The 21,067-nt window shown below is 45.9% G+C and overlaps 2 protein-coding genes across 2 annotated transcripts; one reads left to right on the forward strand and one right to left on the reverse strand.

Annotated features, from left to right (window-relative positions):
- Positions 1-3,017: 3,017 nt before the first annotated feature.
- On the reverse strand, positions 3,018-4,195 carry HSPB2 (heat shock protein family B (small) member 2). Its single transcript, XM_056107684.1, has 2 exons — positions 4,021-4,195; positions 3,018-3,660 (listed from the first exon to the last, which is right to left on the reverse strand). The coding sequence occupies exons 1-2, from the start codon at positions 4,112-4,114 to the stop codon at positions 3,206-3,208; spliced, it is 549 nt and encodes a 182-aa protein (XP_055963659.1). The 5' UTR covers positions 4,115-4,195; the 3' UTR covers positions 3,018-3,205.
- An 809-nt stretch (positions 4,196-5,004) lies between these two features.
- On the forward strand, positions 5,005-8,273 carry CRYAB (crystallin alpha B). The gene is made up of 3 exons (XM_056107685.1): positions 5,005-5,408; positions 6,578-6,700; positions 7,922-8,273. Exons 1-3 carry the CDS (start codon positions 5,211-5,213, stop codon positions 8,120-8,122), a joined length of 522 nt encoding a protein of 173 aa, XP_055963660.1. The 5' UTR covers positions 5,005-5,210; the 3' UTR covers positions 8,123-8,273.
- The last annotated feature ends 12,794 nt before the right edge of the window (positions 8,274-21,067 follow it).

Consider the following 21,067-nt stretch of genomic DNA (forward strand, 5'->3'; position numbering starts at 1 on the left):
AGGCAAACCCGCTGTGCTATTGCTCCAGCCCCCCCATTTTTTAATCATTCCTCTGGCTCTCAGTGAGTTGTCAGATGGGAAAGCGATTATTATCTCGTGCTAAAGCGGATGCATAGTCTTCATATACTATGGCCCTGAGAAACTTCATTTGTACAGTACCACTCATTTTTTCTTTCTTTCCTTTTTTTTTCTTTTTGGGTCATGCCCAGCAATGCTCAGGGGTTACTCCTGGCTCTGTACTCAGAATCACTCCTGGTGGTGCTTGGGGGGACCATATGGGATGCTGGGGATTGAACCTGGGTTGGCTGCTTGCATGACAAATGCCCTACCCGCTATCCTATCACTCCGGCCCTCACTGTATTCTTTCATCCTGTCACTCAGACTTCTAAGCCTGGCATATAAAGACCTCCACTCTCCCATATCTCTAATTGAGAGGAATGCACCTAAGGAAGTTTAGATGCCTGGAAACCCTGAAGAAGCCAAATGTTTTGTGGTAGACAGAAACCTGATACTCTAGAGCACTGACAGAGTCTGAGATGATAAGCAGAGTACTGGTAATTCCATTGACATCTCTATCAGTCAGTTCAAGACAAGTACATTTTGGGCCCACATGTTAGATTTCTCATTACATTGTCAAAAAACAGTTGTATGGGTAATAAGGGGCACTGAAAGTCCCAAAAGATACCAGTGAAAGAATTAGGCATGTTTAATTTGGGAAGGGAAGACTAAAGAGGACAGGATGGTTATTTTTAAATATCTGAAGGACACTCAAGTATAAGACGGACTGCGTTTATCTTCTGGGCATTACCAGAACTTACAGGGCAGAAGTAAATTAAAGGTAGGTTACCGTTCAATAGAAGGAAGAATTTACAAGTTAAAAAAAAAAGTGGGCTACTCTATGAAGTTCTAAGTTTTCTATCACTCAGAATGTTCAGGAATTTGACTGAATAAAATTACTTAAAGTGGAGGGGCTTGTACTTAATCTGAGGTTTGAACTCTGGTCCCTTGAACTATCTCCCAGCCCAGGGTCAGATTTTCATATAGGTCCTTGGCTCCAAAATTAAGCTTTGGGCTGAAGATAAGAGTATGGTGGGTCAACACCCAAAAGGAGAGAGAGAACACAGGGGATTGCCCTGCCACAGAGGCAGGGGGGGCTGGGGGGCTGGGGGTGGGGGGGATATTATCCATGGTGGTGGAAAATGGGCACTGGTGGAGCGATGGGTATCTGATCATTGTATAATCGAAACCCAAGCACAAAAAATTGTAAATCTACAACTGTACCTCATGGTGTTTCACTAATAAAAAAAATGGAAAAAAAATAAAAATAAAAATGACTCTAGATTCAAAAAAAAGACTATGGTGGGTAAGGTACCTGCCTTGCGTACACCTGACCCCAGGTTCAATCCCTGGCACTACATATGCTCCCCCGAGCCCTGCCAGGAGTGATCCGTGAGTGCAGAGCCAGGAGTTTGCCCTGAGCATAGCTGGTCCAAAAACCAAAAAGAGAAAAAATAGTGAAGCATCAATCATTTCTTATAGAAGAACTTCAGGCTTGGCAAAAGATATGTTTTTGGACGGGGAGGACTTCTAGAACTCTCCACTTCATACACACGCAAACTCTTTTGACTATAGGGAGCAAAAGGGGGTGAGAAGGGGAATGAGATTCTTAGGTGCTTTTTGTTATTGTTGTTTTTTATTTTGGAGTCACACCTGGAAATGCTCAGGGCTTAATTCCTGGCTCTATGCTCAGGATTTACTCCTGGTGGGGCTTGGGGGACCATATGGGGTGCCAGGGATGGAACCTGGGTCAGGTGTGTGCAAGGCAGACACCTTACTGCTGTACTATACCTCCAAAACAACCCTTAGGTTTTCAATTCATTCCACCCCTGGCACTAAGGCTCTTGTTCCAAAGGAAAGTCTTCTGGTATCACCAATAGCCCTAGATGCCCTGAATTTAGTCTTTCTTCTTTTTTTAATTTTTATTAGTGAAACACTACGAAGTACAGTTAGTTGTAGACTTACAAATTTTTGTACTTGGGTTTCAGTTATACAATGATCGAATACCCATCCCTCCACCAGTGCCCATTCTCTACCACCACTGATCCCAGTATCCCTCCCACCCCCATCCCCCCCATCCCACCCTGCCTCTGTGGCAGGGCATTCCCTTTTGTTCTCTCTCTCCTTTTGGGTGCTGTGGTTTGCAGAAGAGGCATTGAGTGGCAATCATGTTCGGTCTATGGTCTACTCTCAGCATGAATCTCCCATCCTGGGAGGATCCTCCCAACACCCTTTATTTGGTGCTCCATTCTCTATCTGAGCTGCTTTTTCCCCTAGTGTGTGTGGTTGGACTCCAAGCCATGGAGTAAACCCTGCATTTCGTCTTGAATGGGGTAGAGTGACCCAGTGACTTCTCCCCCTGGGATGTTCCAGGATTAGAAACAAATGCTTACTCTGCTGGGTCTCCCCTGTGCAGGAAGGCTCCACAATATGGAGAGACACAGACTTTCGGGGGGGGGGGTGTGCCCCTGGATTAACATGCTGAATCTGTTTTCAGTGAACCAACCTTAGCATGGGTAAACAGGGCTGCAGCCCCAAACTGTTTTCCCAGTCCCTGCCCCAAACAGGCCAGACAGTGTGGAGACCCTGCCTTTGTGTCTCTAATCACCAACTCAGACAGTGCCCACAGAGCTGTTTGGATGGTAGATCCCCTGTCCCTCCCAGGACCACTCTCTCTTTTGTGGCATTGTGAGAAAAAGAAAGAAAAAGAAAAAACAGCAAGTGGTTAGGAATTTGGTCTGGAGCCAGCACCAGCTATGGGGGTTATCTCAGCCTCCAAGGGTGAGCTGGGGGGGGTGGTGTTGGGGGTGCCAGGATGTTGTCGGAGGCATCTGATTGAAGCTCTATGTCTAACTGGCCCTAACCAATGCTTCTCCCTGTTCGCTGAGTCCTCTGATACCTGGGTCCCAGGGTGGGGGTAGGGGGACAGAATCTGAAGCAACACAAACAAGGCCCTGAGATTCTGGTTTATTCTGTGCTACCCAGAACTACACACAGGCTACGGCATGTCCCCAGGGATCAAACTGTACACTGTGACCACTCTCGTGTGTTCCCTTCCCCACCCCGCAGGATGCGGCTACCTCCAGCAGCGCTCCGGACCCAGGGAGGTAGTAGGAAGGGGTGCGCTTGGGTGCTGGGTCTGCGGCACTCAGGACTCCACTCCCGCCGCGTCCCCCTCTTCCTCGAGGTCAGGTGGCGCCGGGAGCAGGGAGACGTGCACCTCATTGATCTCTGTGTCCGAGTGCCGGCCGCCCCGGGGGGCCTCCAGGTGAAGGATGCCGTCGTGGGAGAGGGCGGCGCGCAGCCGCCAGGGGTCCACGTCGGCGGGCAGCACGTAGGTGCGGCAGAACTCGCGGGACACGAAGCCGTGGCGGTCCAGGCGCTGGGGGTGCCGGGCGGACACCTCCAGCAGGTTGTCCACAGTCCTCACCGTCACCTCATCGGGGGTGAAGTGGCTCACGTCCAGGAAGGCCTGGAACTTGCCCTCGCTGAGCCTGAGCTCCGAGGCCCCTGCCCTGCTGCCCTCCCCGGCGCGGGTGGCCCGGGGCCGGACGTAGTAGCCGTGGTAGAGGGTGGGGGTCAGGATCTCTTCGGGCAGCAGGCCTGGGGGGCGGAAAGGGGGGGAAGAGAAGGCAGGGGAGGGGATGAGGCTGGAGGACAGGGGGCGAGAAGAGATCCGGAGGGGAGGACCAGGGAGAGGATGGCAGCCAGGCAGCCAGAGGGGGCTGCATTGCAGGCAGCGGGGGTCGGGGGGGGGGTGCCCAGGGCACCCCCGAGAGGGCCGGGGGACAGCTAGCAGGGCCTGGCGCCCGAGGGCCCGAGGGGACAGTCCGGGGTGGGAGACGGGCCGGCCGCGAGTGCAGTTAAGCCCGGAACGGGGCGCGGGCCAGGACGGGCCGGGAAAGCGGCCCAGAATTTCAGGCGGCGGGGGTGGGGGCCCGGGGGGTGGCGACTGGGCCCTACCTTCCCCAAAGCGCTGCTCGCCCAGGCGGCTCGGGTTGGCAAACTCGTACTCGGTGGTGGCCGGGTGGGCATGTGGCACCGAGCGGCCCGACATGGCTGCACTGGCGTCCGCGGCCCTGGTCCGAGAGGTGCGGCCCCAGCAGGCGCGCCGGGACCCCTCCAGCTGCCCGCGGAGGTGGGGGCGGGGTCGACACCACCCAAAATAGTGCGGAGGAGCCGGGGTGGGGTGGGGGAGGGGCGGGAAGCCGGGCTCCCGCGGCGAGGAGTGACCGGCAGCTTACGGACCCCTGGCCCCTCCCCCGCGCACCCTTCAGCTGTCGCTGGCCCCCCTCCCCCCCTGGCGTGGACAGCTGAGGGTCCCGGGCTGAGGAGTGGGCTGGGGAGCAGAGCTGGTGGCCGGCCCTGCGGAGATCTCGCTGGGACCCTCCCTCACAATCCAAATGCATCCTCCCGGGGTGGGGGGTGGCAGGCGCAAAACTTGACAAAAGTGTCCCGGGGGCTAACGTTCCGCAGCCTGTGCAGTGACAGGTGCAAGAGAATCCTCTACTCTGGGGACAGCCGCGAGGGGTCTTCCTGCCCAGAGTCTGGGCTATCCCCCCGCCCCGCTTCTGAACCCAGGTCAGCCCAGGGCGCCACACAGATGCGGGGCACTGATCAGCAGTCGCGGCGGAGTTGGGGGGGGGGGGGCGCTGCTTTCCCTTGGGACCCGCAAAGAGTTAACGTCCCCGGGACCGCAGCCTCGCTGCTGCTCGGAAGATTCCAGTTCCTGCCCAGGCCCAAGATAGTCGCTGGCTCCATTCCCCTGGCATGCTAGGCAGGGGAGGAGGAGGAGGGCCCCCTCGCCCGGCTGCTTGGGATTCCTGACTTGGCCCCAACTCCACCAAGGGGGGGAGAGTGTGGGGGTGCCAGTGGGTGTGGACGGAAAGCTGGTGAAACAAGACCAGGACAAGTCACTGGCCCGCTCAGGCGTGTTTGTGTTTCTCTTTTCTTAGCTCAGTGAGTACTGGGTATGTGTCACCCTGCCAAATCCCCAATCACAAGTCTCCATGCACTGGCGGCGAGCTGGGATAATAAAACCCCTGACATCACCATTCCAGAAGCTTCACAAGACTGTGTATATAAGGGGCTGGTTGTAGCTGCAGTGGAAGGAGCTGAGCAACCAGCTGACCCCTGACACTTCCAGAGCTACCATGGACATCGCCATCCACCACCCCTGGATCCGTCGTCCCTTCTTTCCCTTCCACTCCCCCAGCCGCCTCTTCGACCAGTTCTTCGGGGAGCACCTGCTCGAGCCTGACTTCTTCCCGTCCTCCTCCCTAAGCCCCTTCTACCTGCGGCCGTCCTCATTCCTGCGGATGCCCAGCTGGATTGACACTGGCCTCTCAGAAGTAAGTCCCTCCTCTGCCAGGACAGTTCTTTCTGGAACCTCCTGGGAACATCTTCATGCACTTTGCTTTTTCTCCCTGCCTAAATCTGGCCGTGTCTAAGTGACTTAGATGCTTTGCACCTGGCAGTGAAGAAAGATGAGCTTACTGGTGCCTTCCTCCCCAGCACCTGTCTGTCCTTGGTCCTCTTTTGCGTCCTATTTCATTGCATTTTATCCCATGTACTACGAAGATCAGCCTCTCCCCCCACCCCCCCACTAACTTTCAACCGGGATGCTCCTTTCTGGTGTGCCCATCATGATCTACATGGAAAGCACTGCCTTCAAATTCCTTCAAATTCCTTTGCTCGCCTATTCTGCCACTTTTTTTTTTTCTTTTCCTACCACCTCTATGCCTGAAAAATTTTATCAGAGCCAGGAGACAGTCCTCCCTCATTCTCGACTCCATCCCCACTGGGTGAAACAGCAGATAACAGCCGCTATCTTTCTTTCTTTCTTTCTTTCTTTCTTTCTTTCTTTCTTTCTTTCTTTCTTTCCCCACTTGACTTTCTAGTTTTTTGGTTTTTGTCTTGGCTGTCACAGGGCACTGGCTTGAATCCAAGCCTTAAGAGGAAAGAATGCGATCCATTCTTGGGACCCCCATTTGTCCCAAGAGAATAGGGTGAAGAGATAAGGTGGACAGCCGCTGTCACAGAGTATACTCTGGTTTAAAAATATTCTAGTGTGATTAAACAGGAGCTGAGTGGGCAAGGACTTTGGAAGGACAATCAGGACCAGCAGAACATTCCAGATTGGGTGGGTGGGAAACTTGGTAATGACCTGAGCAAGAAGAAGGGGCCTTTGTCTGAGAGACAAATGACAAGACCAGGCATTGGGTCCCAAGAGGCTGCAAAAGCCATGCCCAGACCCGTCCTTGTGATTGGCCTCCACCTCTCTCTGTTCCTGTAGATAAAGTCTGAGCTTGATGATCAGCAGTTCTGATTTGAGTACCATGGTGGTGCCTCCCCTCAGCCAGAGAAACATTCACTCAAAAAGGGATTTTATTCTTAGCCAGAAAAAAAGAGGATTAAGTTCCTGGGGAGAAATCACATCTCCAGAATGAAGAAACTGCAGTGTAAGCCACATTTCAACCCTTTTTTCTGCACCCTCTCCTCCCCACTTCATTATTTCTAGATGCGTCTGGAGAAGGACAGGTTTTCTGTCAACCTGGATGTGAAGCACTTCTCCCCGGAGGAACTCAAGGTCAAGGTGCTGGGCGACGTGATTGAGGTGCACGGCAAGCACGAAGAGCGCCAGGTATGACTTTTTTTCCTCTGTTGCTCATGTCGTACCTTCTGGATGCCACATACTTGCCAATCATCTCTGAGGAGGGCCACCATGCGGTTCAAAACCATCAGGGGTTCGGATCAATAGTTATCACTCATTGAGGGAGAGACATGCTATCGTTAATACTGTGTTAACTAGAAAAGTGCCAAATGACTGTTGATTTGATTGCGTTCAATGGGATACTTGGGATGTTCACTCTGCATTTAAGTCAATGGTTGTCAACTTTGGTCCCATTAGAATCGGCAGAGGAATAGTTTTTAAAATCCCAGTTGCTCAGGTGTACCCAGACAGATTAGATCAAAATTTTTAGAGAGTGGGACTCGGGCACCAGCCTTTGAGAATCTCTAAGTCATGCTGATAGTCAAAGTGAAGGAGCATTATTTTAGGTGTACTGCTTTTTGGACACTTGGTTGCTTTACAGAATGACATTAGCTGCGTGCACCTAGCGGTCTTTGGGATTGTCTAGAGGTTCAGGGACCCATTTGAGTGCTCAAAATCCTTAGCCTCAGCTTCAGAGTTGTGCTCAGCTCTCAGTACCCTAAGCTGTTGCCCACATAAAATTCAGCTCATTGTGATCTTGTCTGGATAAATGCTTAAAATTCAATAGATAAAATGGTTAAGGTCAATTACTCACTGAGGGACTTCTGAAGAATAAAACTGCTTTTCTTCACTCTTTGGAAGTTTTTTCTTTTTTAAATGAGTTTGCTTTCCATGAATTGGTAACCACTCAATTGTATGCATCAAACAATAGTTTGATATTCTTAGGCTCGCTTAGTTTTTGCTAATCTGATTTAACTTTGGGTCATGGATTCTCTGGATAGAGGTTTTTGTTTTTTTAAGTAGTAGTCCAACTGACCTGGAATGTTCTGGGACATTCCTGAACAGTCAGGACAATTTACGGACTTTCTTTGATCTTTGTTACTAAATAAGATTTAATCTTGTAGGAATAAACATTGATATAAATCTTTAGGACATACCTCTAAACATATCCATGTCTCAGGGTTTGGAGAATTATAAAATTTTGAGCTATTCCAGATTTCTCAGTCTCTCACTGATAAGCAAATTAATCTTAGTCCAAAATAGATTATTTAGTTTTCTCTTATATTATCATGACATTTGGGTCTAGCTGACAGGGAGATGATGGAATCCATTTCCTACTCTTATCTTATCTTTCTGTTCCTTTTGAATCAGGATGAACATGGTTTCATTTCCCGGGAGTTCCAAAGAAAATACCGGATTCCAGCTGATGTGGACCCTCTCACCATTACTTCATCCCTGTCATCTGATGGGGTCCTCACTGTGAATGGACCAAGGAAACAGGCCTCTGGCCCCGAGCGCACCATTCCCATTACCCGTGAAGAGAAGCCGGCTGTTACTAGCCCCAAGAAGTAGATGCCCTTTGTCCCACTGCATTTTTTTTCAAAACAATTAAACAAGAACATTTCCCCATTGGTGAATGGAAATCTTGTGACAGTGCTGAAGCTTATTAATGCTAAGGGCAGGCCCAAATTATTAAGCTAATAAAATATTATTCAGAAACAGATGACTATCTTGTGTTCTAATATTTGGTACATTTAAAAATACACATATACTGTGACCATATAGTTATCACTTGAATATTTACGGGGCTTTGGGGATAACAGAGTCAGAATGACACTCTCGACTACTTGCTAATGGTATAAATTTAGTAAGTCACTTAACCTTTCTGTCTTTGGGTCTTCTATTTATAACATGGGTACTGATTTATACACTTGTTGTAAGGAGTAAATTAAGAAAATGTAGGTGAGGTCCTTGGCAGAGTTCAGAAATATTATCATCCCTCTCTCTCTTCTCTCTGTGATTTTGACCACAATATCAATATTGTGGTTCCAATATCAAATGTGAATGAAGTCTGGATAACAATGCGTAGAAGACCTCAGTGCATCTCCAAGATTACTCATGGCACTAAGGAGGAAAGTGCCCCCAATATTATCTGACATTTCTCTTATTGGTGACTATTGCATTCTACTATTGATTCACCAGGGCATATCACCAAGCAAACCTCTTCAATTTAGTCTCTAAATCAGTATTTTTCAAACTGGGCAATACTGACAGAAAGGTGGGAGTATTCTCGGTTGTAACTGGAAAGCACTTTTTTTTTAAATTTTATTGGATAACCGTGAGATAGCTATAAGCTTTCATGTTTGGGTTACAATCGCACAATGATCAAACACCCATCCCTCCACCAGAGCACATTCCCCACCACCAATATCCCCAGTATAACCCCCTTTCCCATCCTCCCCCTGCCTCCATGGCAGACAATATTCCCCATACTCTCTGTCTCTACTTTTGGACATTATGGTTTGCAATACAGATACTGAGAGGTCATCATGTTTGGTCCATTATCTACTTTCAGCACACATCTCCCATCATTGGGGAGTACTTTGTTTGCTTAAAGAAGGTAGATATTTTCCAGGTATTTTTTTAAGGGAGAGGTGAGTCAAACAAGTTTGAAATCCTCTGCTTTAAATTATCCAAAAAAATCTACTAAACTGAAAATTGGGAATACCAGAATCAATAACTCACCACAGAAAAGTTTTAGAATTATAATGAATGATTAATAAGTAAATGTATTTAACTTAAATCAAATATCACTCCAAAAAACACCTCCATTTCCCTTGAGTATACAAAATAGTTTGGATTCAATTAGTAGAAAAAAAATAGCCCTGATGTAGACTTTCTGGTATAAATGTTTAGAGAGAACTCTTATTTAATTTAATTTAATTTATTTATTTTGCTTTTGGATCACACCCGGCAATGCCCAGGGGTTACTCCTGGTTCATGCACTCAGGAATTACTCCTGGTGGTGCTTGGGGGACCATATGGGATGCTGGAAATTGAACCCTGGTTGGCTGTGTGCAAGGCAAATGCCTTACTCGCTGTGCTATCACTCCAGCCCCAAGAGAACTCTTATTTTAATTCTGTAGCAGCCTCCACCTGATTTCAAACGTCTCACAAGGACTGTCACTGTCACTGTTACTGTCCTCCCATTGTTCATCGATTTACTCCAGTGGGCCCAGTAACATTGTGAGACTTGTTCTGTGTTTGACATATCGAATACATCATGGGTAGCTTGCCTGGCTTTGCCATGCAGGTGAGATACTCTCGGTAGTTTGCTGGGCTCTCCGAGAGGGGTGGAATAATTGAACTCGGGTTGGCCACGTGCAAGACAAACCCCCTACCTGCTGTGCTAGGACTGACCATAAGGTAAACCATGATCCTTATCTTCACAAAGTCTGTAGTTAGAAAATATTTCAACTTACATTGCCAAAAATTTCCATGATTCAAGGGTGGGGGACTAGGACTGTATAAACTACAAATGTACGTAGGTTTAAAATTATTTTTTGTTTGTACTTTTGTTTTAATTATACAGCTCGGTAGGGCGTTTGCCTTGCACGCAGCCAACATGGCTGACCCGAGTTCGATTCCTCCGCCCCTCTCGGAGAGCCCGGCAAGCTACCGAGAGTATTCATATGCCAGACACAGTAACAACAAAGTCTCCAATGGAGACGTTACTGGGCCCGCTCGAGCAAATCGATGAACGACGGGAGGACCGTGACTATCTCTCTATCTAGGCTCAAGATGTCTTACCATAAGAAACAAAACAGTGGAGTTCATGCCCAATTCAATCAGCTTAATCAATAGCTGAATAAATAGCATTACTCCTTCATTAAAAAAAAAAAGAAAAACAAAATAAAAAAAAACTTTCTTTTTTGTTTTTTGCTTATTTGGGCCAAACCTGGCAGTTCTCAGGACTTACTCCTGGCTCTTATCTCAGCGATGACTCCTGATGGTGCTCTGGGAACCATAAAAAATGCCAGAGATCAAACCTGGGTTAGCCACATACAAGATAAATGTCTTACCTGCTGTAATACCACTCCGGCCCATCTTTCTAGTAGTCTGAAATGTTATTGTTTAGCTAGAAACCAAATTTGTTTTCTTGTTTTTGAGTCATACCAAGGATTTGCTGGGGCTACTCCTGGCTTCTGTGCTCTGAGGTTACGTCTGGTGGTGCTCAAGGGACCATGTACTGTTGAGGATTAAACCCAGGCCTCCTGAGTGCAAAGCAGGTGCTCAATTCACTAGTTATCTCTTCAGACCCCAGATTTCTTTAAACTAATAGCCATTTTTTTGGTGGTTATGTAACAGACTGTTGGCCTTGCTAATAACACCCCATATTTGTTTATGTATCATCATATTCTTCCTGGTCATGTGTTTTAGGGACGTGAACTCAGGCTTTAACTAGGGAGAGTATATCTTGACTAGTTGAAACTAACCGTGGAAATTCCCTTTTTTTTCTGTACTGATAACTCTTTTTTTTTTTCCTCTGTGAGTCACACCCAGTGATGCTCAGAGTTTACTTGTGGCTTTGCACTCAGGAATTAGTCCTGGTGGTGCTTGGGGGACCATATGTGATGCTGGGAATCCAACCCGGGTCGGCCGCATGCAAGGCAAATGCCTTACCCGCTGTACTATCGCTCCAGCCTCGTGTACTGATAACTCTTAAAGGAGCTATGATTCAATTACTGCCAGTGAGACAGGAGAGAAGTTTGTTAGAGATGCTTCAAGAAAAGATACCAAGGGGACAGAGAGATACTACAGCTGATATGGCTTCCCTTGCATATAACCAACCCAAGCTCTGTCCTCAGCACCATATATGAGCACTGCCAGGAGTGATTCCTGAACACAGTGCCAGGAGTAACCCCAGAACGCTGCCAAATGTCACATGAAAACTAAAAGCAAAGAACAAATGAAACACCAATGAAAGGGAGAGAGAGAAAGAGAGAGAGAGAGAGAGAGAGAGAGAGGGAGAGAGAGGAAGAAAGGGAGAGAGGGAGAGAGGGGTGGACAATGAGGCTACAGTCTCCGAATGTTGGAACATGAGAACATAACACTCAGATTGCTAAATCCTCTTGCAACCATGAGAAATAGCACTGTAGCACTGTCCTTCCGTTGTTCATTGTTTTGCTTGAGAGGGTCCAATAACACTGTGACTTGTTACTGTGTTTGGCATATCGAATACGTCACGGGTAGCTTGCCAGGCTTGCCATGCGGGCGAGATAATTCTCGGTAGCTTGCCGGGCTCTCCAAGAGGGGCGGAGGAATCGAACTTGGGTCAGACAGGTCGGCCACGTGCAAGGCAAATGCCCTACCTGCTGTGCTATCGCTCCAGCCCCATGAGAAATAATCATGATATATTCAGATGGCTAAAGAAGATAGGAGATTCTGATCCTTGATGGGCCAATAAATTACTGAATTAGTCAACTCTAGAGTTTTCCTAATCCATGATGTCTTACTATGTTTTCTTTTAAAATTTAATCTTAATGAAGTTTTATGTAACCAAGAGGCAAAAACAAAACTGATAAGAACTGAATAAAATATTCTAAATACTAAAGGATGCCCTGCAAGTCATCTGCCAACTTTAATCTTTTGTTGTTGTTGTTTGGAATGTGCATAACAGTGTAGAACTGGTGAGTCAGTGCAAAGACTAATGAAGTGATATTTCTCAGAGATATTTGGGGCTACCACACCACACCCAAAATGCTAGAATATCAGGGCCTTGCCCATACTTTGTATGTGCTTCAGTCCTGCATACTCAGTCCGCGTGTGTGTGTGTGTGTGTGTGTGTGTGTGTGTGTAGTATGGGTTTGGGCCACATCTGACAGTTCTTGGGGGCTATTCTTGGCTCTGTCTTTGGGAGAGATCCCTGGTGGTGCTCAGGGAACCAGATGAGGTACCAGGAATTAGAACTGGGGTCAGCTGAGTGTAAGATAAGTACTGTACAATTTCTCCAGCCTCTTGCTTTTTAAAATCAGCTAACATTTATTGAGTTCTGATAAGATGTCGAACTCAGAACTCAATAAATGTTAGCTATCGAATGTAGCCTGCCCACAGGGCAGAGTCTGGCAAACTCCCCGTGGCGTACCAAATATGCCAAATACCAGTAACAATGATGGGTCTCCTTCTCCTAAGTAGCCTTGAATATAATCTCAGGGCTAGGATGAAAGAGACGTTACTGGGGCCTGCTCGAGGCAATCGACGAATAACAGGATGATGAAATGAAAAAAATGAAAAATTTATTGAGTACTTGCTATTGAATAAGAATTGTGCTGAATGCCTTACATTTTTAAACTATAATTTTGTGGGCAATAATTCTGAAAAAAAGTGTAACTTAAGCACATAATTTTAGTAAGATGCCACACTTAGAAGACTAGATGGATGTATTTGCCAAATGGCTCTACAATGATACATGATTTTAGCTTTAAAGATTCTATTTTGGGGCCAGAGCAACAGTATAGCAAGTAGGGCGCTTGCCTTGCACATGGCCAACCTGGGTTCGATCTCTGGCATCCCATATGGTCCCAAGTACACCGATCACAGGTGTGATCCCTGAGCACAAAGCCAGGAGTAACTTCCAGGTGTGACCTAAACTAAAAATAAATAGATAAAAAATAATGTAAAAAATTCTGAATTCTATTCTTGGAGTTGGGGAGAAAATACAATGGATAAGGCATTGCAGCTGAACCAGTTTTAATTCCTGGCACCCCACATGGTTCCCTGAGCCCTGCCAGAAGTGATCCTTGAACAGAGCCAGGAGTAATCCCTGGTAATACTGGTAGGTTAATACTGGTAGGTATTAACTCAAAACAAACAAATGAAACAAAATTTTTATTCTATCTTTGCTGGGGTTGTGGCTTAGAGGATGTGATCTCATAGTTACTTGCAATGTGTGAGGCTCTGGCTTCAACCCGTTTCTGTTACCACCAAAAAAAAGAACCATTGTTTTAAACTCTACCTTTTATCTTGAATATTGAACTGTTACTGATCTTTGTGCTAAAATGTTCCAGTCATGCGGCTCACCTGGGTTCAGAGCCAGGAGTAACTCCTAAGTATCACTAGGTGTGGCCCCAAAACAAGAACAACAGCAAAGTGAGAGGAAGAGCAAGTTATGAAAAGACAAATCCAAGGTTCAGATGTAGGATCCATGCAAGACCTTTGGTCCAATCACCAGCTCTAGAAAAAAAAAACACGACAAATAGAACTCATCTTTTCAAGATCCTAATATGTTCACTTAAAATGAGGACTATAGGGGTCAAAGTGATAGCAAATTGTAGAGGGCACTTGTCTTGCATGCTGCCAACCTGGGTTCAATCCCTGGCATCCCATATGGTCCCCTGAGCACCGCCAGGAGTCACTGCTGAGTGCAGAGCACTCTGAGTAACCCTTCTGAGTAACCCTTGAGCGTTGCCCAGTGTGACCCAAAAAGCCAAAAAGATAAAAAATTAAAAGAAAAAAGAAAAAGAGAATTGACAGCTATAGGAATGAAAAGATAGGCTTGCATTATGGCTGAGGCTGTGACAATGGTTCAAATCTTGGTTCCCTGAGCACTGCGAGGTATAGCTATGAGCAGAGTCAGGTGTGGCTCCTGAACACCACCAGATATTGCTCCATTCAAAAACAAAACCAAACCCCCACATTACTATCACAATCCTTAAGAGGAAAAACTCATCTGAAAAGGAGAGGAATCCAGGAGATGTCAGCCCTGATTAATTTTTTTAAGAAGCGGTATTGAGATATAATTCATACAATACATTATTCATCCATTCACAGTGAACAATTTAAATTTTAAGGCATTTCATTCATTAAGAAGATATCTTACACCCTCTTTGCCGATCACAGGCAATGTCTACTCATCACCCTCCAATGTCTACTCATCAGTCTGGGCAACTACTAGTTCACGTTTTCCATCTCTGTAAAACTTGTGTCTTTGGGATATTTAACACAAATCATGCACTGCCGGGCTGGAGCGATAGCACAACGGTAGGGCATTCGCCTTACAAGCGGTCAACATGGCCAACCCGAGTTCGATTCCTCTGCCCCTCTCGGAGAGCCCGGCAAGCTACCGAGAGTATCTCGCCCGCACGGCAGAGCCTGGCAAGCTCCCCGTGACGTATTCGATATGCCAAACACAGTAACAACAAAAGTTTCCAATGGAGACGTTACTGGGCCCGCTCGAGCAAATCGATGAACAACGGGAGGACAGTGACAGTGACATGCACTGCCAGGGATCAAACTGAAGGCTTTGCATGTGGTAAGCATGCGCTCTAGTACTTTTGCTAACATCACCCTTCATGTACAAGTTTTTGTGTTTTCCTTTATCTGTCTATGTACACACCTTGGTAGTGGACACTACCTCCACTACCCAGCCACCACCACATTCCAGGACACTTTCCGGACCTGCGCGGCCGCTCCGGCCGAGACTCACGCACGACTGAAGCCCCACAGAACAAGATAAGCGGAACTCTCTGAGACCTTGGACTCCAGGCTCAACGGACCCAGGACAGAGATTCTCTGCTTGCTCCCACCAACCACAGGTGACGAAGGGATTATAATCAGGAGCCCCACCCTACCCTGCCCTGTCTGCTTCCACCAACCACCAGAGACCCAGGGATTGGATTGCGCACAGAAGACCCACCCTACCCCTACCGGGACCAGATAAATACCTCACTGGCAGACCTCCACTACCGACACTACCTCCACTACCCAGCCGCCACCACACTCCAGGATGCTTTCCAGACCCGACACATTATAAGACACTAAATACCCATCTTCCGGAATTGCCGTACCATATTTGATAGGGTTCAAATATGGTAACACCTACGAGGGCGATTAGAGGTCGCCCCAAAAGCCTCTATCCCTCTTGAAAAGCCTGGCAAGCTACTGAGAGTATTCCGCCCGCACAGCAGAGACTCGCAAACTATCCGTTGTGTATTCGATATGCCAAAACCAGTAATTACAATGGGTCTCATTCACCTGACCCTGAAGGCTTCACCAATATGGCAGCACTGAGATTAAAAATCAGATGGGCTGGTCACGTAATGAGATTTAAAGATGACCGCTGGACTAGAGCTGTTACCGACTGGATTCCACGGGATGTCAAAAAACCGCGTGGCCGCCCATCTACCAGATGGTCAGACTTCTTCGTCAAGATCATGAATGATCGGTTTGAGGCCCTTCATGTTCCCGGAGCGAACAGATGCCATTGGGCTACACTAGCACGCGACAGGGACAAATGGAGACGTTACTGGCGCCCGCTCTAGCTAATCGTCGATTAACGGGAAGTCAAGTGATCAAGTGGAGTGGAAATGACAGTATTATTATTACTTCGGGTTTGGGGCCACACATGGCAATGCTCAAGGCTAACTTCTGGGCCATCTTAGTGTACCAACAACCCTGGTCCAGAGACACAGCAGTGAGTCCCGGATGGCACCACAGCACTGGAGATCCCTCCGGGCCCCATACTGAGCCAATTTTACTGGACACCCCAGATGGAATAGGTGCTGTCTCCCCGCCTACTCCAGATGGAATCCTGGCAACCAAGAGCAAGGCCCAGGCATGCGGGTTCCAGAATTGAATTTCCAAGCTGCATGGTGGTAGAAGTGCCGGGCTGTCCCTCTCTAGCTCTTCGCCTGCTCTGCACCTTGGCTGTCACACTCACAATTTGCCTCGAGGTACCATCATGTGCACCAACAGCCCTGATCCAGAGACTCCCAATTGAATCCCTAAATGAATTAGTGCCCTACAGAGATGTTTCTGGAACCCAACCATTTACAATGTAAGATTCCAGAAGCATGGCCACTTCATGGCCGTGCAAACTCTCATGACATTAAAAACAAGCAATGGAAAATAAATTTTCTAGTGTCTGCCCCTGGCAGGCAGGCTTGAATGGTGGTGGGAAAATTCGGGCAAAACATAATGCCCAAAAAGTAGAGAGAGAGTATGGGGGAAATTGTCTGCCATAGAGGCAGGGTGAGGGCTGGAATGGAGGGGGTGAGGGGATCCTGGGGTCATTGATGACGGAAAAGGTGCACTGGTGGAGGATGGGTATTCGATCATTGTATGGCTGAATCTCAAACAAGAAAGCTTTGTAGCTGTAGCTCACAGTAATTCAATAAAAAAAGGCTAACTTCTGGCCTTGTACTCAGGGATCACTCCTGGCAGTGCTCAGGAGTCCATATACAGTGTTGGGGATCTAACTGCAATGGGTTGCGTACAAGGCAAGTACCTTACCTGCGTACTATCTCTCTGGCCCTGACTGAATTCTTTTAGTTTGTGTTTTTGAGCCAAACTCAGCAATGCTCAGGGTTTACTCCTGGCTTTGCATTCTGGAATCAGTCCCGGTGGTGCTCAGGGGACCATATGGGATGCCAGGATCAAATCTGGGTTGGCTGGCGCAAGGTAAGCTTTTTATCTGCTGTACTGTCCCGATGGCCCCTTAAGCAGTGTTTAATTGTTTGATTTTGGGCTAGTCCTCTCAAGCAGTGTTTAGGTAGCCAGCAGCCCCCTTTCTGTGAATCTCAGCGAACTAGGCTGATGAGTTAAAGGTCTGAGGATATGGTATTGCTCAGGCCTGTTGTCGTGGTGGTGCTGATGGTGGGTGGGTGGTCCTCTATGGTTGCACCTAGCAATGTTTAGGGTGGGGGGGATGGACATACGGTTTAAGGGATCAAACTGGGTTAAGCACATTCCAAGCAGTGCCCTAAACCCTGTAGTGTCTATGCAGCCCCTCTGAATTCTTTTATAAAGTTTTCATACTTTCCACTGCTCAGGAGTGACCCCTAGCGGTGCTCGGAGAAACAAGCGGCATCTGACTCCACTTTTTTTTTTTCTTTTTTTCTGGTGGTGGTGGGAGGGTGGCGAGAGAAAAATGGGTGTTTGGGCACACCCAGAAATTCACAGGATTTTCTCCTTATATTCTCTATCCGGTTCTAGAATATTTCTTAAAACATTTCTTAAAGCAGAAAATATAGACACAGCATCAAAATTATAAATGGTAAAAGATACATGGTTGTTCATATGGATAAGTTTTCTGTAGGATAACACTACGTGGATGACTATAAAAGCTCAACTTAGAACTGGAGAGAGGATGCAGCATGTAATGAAAACAATTACTTCAAAATTATGGGGGAGTATGAAATGAGAGGTACAGAGGTAGAGAAAGACAGAAGGAAAACAAAGCTTAGGTGGGAGTGATAGTATAGTGAGTACAGCACTTGCCTTGCATGTGGTCAATTTGGATTCAATCCCCAGCACCACATATGGTCCTCCGAGCTCTGCCAGGAGTGATCCCTGAGTGCAAAGCCAAGAGTAAGCACTGAGCACCACTGATGTGACTTCCAAAACAAAAACAAAAACATTTTTTTTTCTTTTTGGGTCACACCTGGCGATGCTCAGGGGTTACTCCTGGCTCATGCACTCAGGAATTGCTCCTGGCGGTGCTCGGGGGACCATATGGGATGCTGGGAATCGAACCTGTGTTGGCCATGTTGGCTGCATGCAAGGCAAACGCCCTACCCACTGTGCTATCGCTCCAGCCCCAACAAAAACAATTTTTAAAAGATGCTATCAAGGACAAGGTAGCATATTTACCAATTTAAAGCTGATGAATCCTCTCAGAATGCATGAACTAAAGGGTAAAAAGCTATTTCAAAGTTAAGGACAGACCTGCTGAGAAACGCAGGTATGTGAGTTTTGTGACCGAAATTTCAGGCTCTCACAGAGTAAGAAATGGGTGATCTCCCCCATCTCCCTGTTCTTCTGGGGGCCTGGTAGTCATGCCCATGGATTGACTACCTCTGGTGCCATATAAGCTCATTAAAGGCCATGACCCAGAGACTCACAAATAAATTTTTGAAGAAAGCAACAAGCTGCAGGGATGCCTCTAGACTCCAAAGTCACCATTCAGTTAAAAATTTAACTCCAGCTCTATCACCCTATCTAAAATTTTAGAATTCCTGAAGCATGCACCCGTATTCGTGGCGGTGTGACATCTCATTCTCCAAGTTACTGATGTACCAGGAATAGCACACCAGATTTGATGGGGTGTAAAGTAGGAGGAAACCTATCTCAATAAAAAAATTATTCGCATGGCCCAACCTGTAAAATGTTAGTAATCTCATACATGAGCTTAGTGTCTTCAGGGTGAGATATAACAATCTTCACACACTTTCCTCTAAGGAAACATTTTTGGATAATTTTTAGTGGATTATTCAAAACAAGCAATACAAAATAAATTATTTAGGATCTGTCTTTGGGGCAGGCTTGGGTGGTGGTGGGAAAATTTAAAATAATGGTGATGGGAAGGTCTCAGAATGGTGGGATTGGTGTTGGAATGTTGTATGTAATAAATTATTAAATTATTGTGAGCAACTTTATAAAAATTAAAAAACAAATTAAAAAAAGATTAAGAACAGGGCCAAGAATATAGCTCAGCATTAGAACACTTGCCTTGCTTGTGTGAGTTGTATGAGGCCATGGGCTCCAACTCTGGTATCACACACACACACACACACACACACACACACACACACACACTAACAATACATGAGAGAAAGTATAAGAGACCCCAAAACATCTCCAAATAGGTCTTTTGGAAGAATCAGTAAGAAAATGGTAAAGAATTATTTTGAAGATGTTTTTCTGCATTGAAGATGTACATGAAGATAAATAAGAATCAAAACGTATCTAAAAGTTCTGGTGGGGTAACAATAACAGGTAAAACCACATAGCTAAGTTTTTACTAAAACAAAAAATGCAAAAATAATGGGTCAATGCTGAAAAAAATTCTCAGTGAAATTTACTACATTACTAGAAAAAATCATATGATTGGCCCAACTAATGTAGCCCCCCACTTATGTGTGAGAAAAATCTCCTATTAATAAACAGAAATAAAATGAAATTTCCTTAATTTGGTAAACAGTATTAATGAAACTCAAAAGTATTCTTCATCTCTTACCAAATAAAAAACTCATTTTACTATCCTGAGTAAAAACAAAGTTATTCGTTATTAACCGGGCATTCTAATATTAATAAGGCAACTAAATCTTTGAATGACTATCAAAGAATAAGACATGTAAAAATCAGAAGAAATGAAAACTGTCATTACAGATAAAAATCATCTGCCAAAATAATCCCAACATAAGCAACAAACTATTATAATCAACGAGTGCAGAAAGTTAATAGGAAATAACCTATTTCTAGAGACTGTTCTGCATATTCAACCTTCCAAAATTCAGCAGCTTTAAACAATGATAATTTTGTTAGCACTTACTATTCTTTTTTTTAAAGCACAGGACTTAGCTGGACCAATTCCTCAGCTCTTTGGGGTACTGATTGGCAGTACTTGGTGGTATTCAGCTCGAGGACAGTCTGATCTGTAACACTTCAAGATGACAACTCATTCCTGATATCATGGCAGGGGGGATGGCAGGAATGGTAGGCTCAGTTGGGATCCTTTCCCTCTGCTTGTAATGTCAAGATATTTCTCCACAGTCTTGACCAGGTTGCTGGATTTCCTGTATGGTGGCTCAGAAGTAGAAGGAGGAATATTTCAAAGACAGGAAATGGGAGAGTCGTTTCTGAAGAACTGGGTCTGGAAATTCGCAGTTTGCTTTTTACTTTTATTTTGTTCATTTTCTTTGGACAAAGCAGTTGCAGAGCCTGACTACACTCAAAAGAAAGGGAATGCCCTGCCACAGAGGCAGGGTGGGATGGGGGGGGCGGGGGGTGGGAGGGATACAGGGATCCGTGGTGGTGGAGGATGGGCGCTGGTGGAGGGATGGGTACTTGATCATTGTATAACTGAAACCTGAGCACAAAAATTTGTAAGTCTATAACTGTACCTCATGGTGTTTCACTAATAAAAAATATTTTATCTAAAAAATAAAAGGAAATACATAGACTTTAACCTCTAGATATGTCCAAAATTTTGTAACCAATTTAAACCACAGGAACTGAATAATGTAACATCTAAACTTTTCAGGGGCTGGGGAGAGAGCTCAAATTGCTATCACACATATTTTGTATGCCAGGGACCTGGGATAGATACCTGGCACCACACAGTCCCTTGAGCACTGTATGGAGTCAGTGATGAGCTGGGAGTAGTGACTAAGCACTGTAGCAATTTTATGAGAAATAGCATCAATAACTGTGATATACAAAGAATGCTGGAAAAAAATAAAGAAAAAAGCAGCTACTCTAACTTAAAACAAATACTGTATAAAGGAATTTACTGAAGTGAAACCAAAGCTAACAAGCATACAAATAAATACTGAAAATCATTGGTAGTCAGTGAAATGCAAATCAAAGTAAAAAATCACTTATAAAGTTTTTATCAGTATTATTACACTGACAACCTAAGCATGATAATTTCCTAATTCTTTTTTTTAGTGAAATTTTTTTTACTTTTTTTTCATTTTTTATAAATTTTATTTATTGAATCACCATGAGAGCCGCTCC

The sequence above is a fragment of the Sorex fumeus genome, unplaced genomic scaffold, assembly GCF_029834395.1.
Source record: "Sorex fumeus unplaced genomic scaffold, SorFum_2.1 ptg000169l, whole genome shotgun sequence".
In the NCBI taxonomy this organism is placed as follows: Eukaryota; Metazoa; Chordata; class Mammalia; order Eulipotyphla; family Soricidae; genus Sorex; species Sorex fumeus.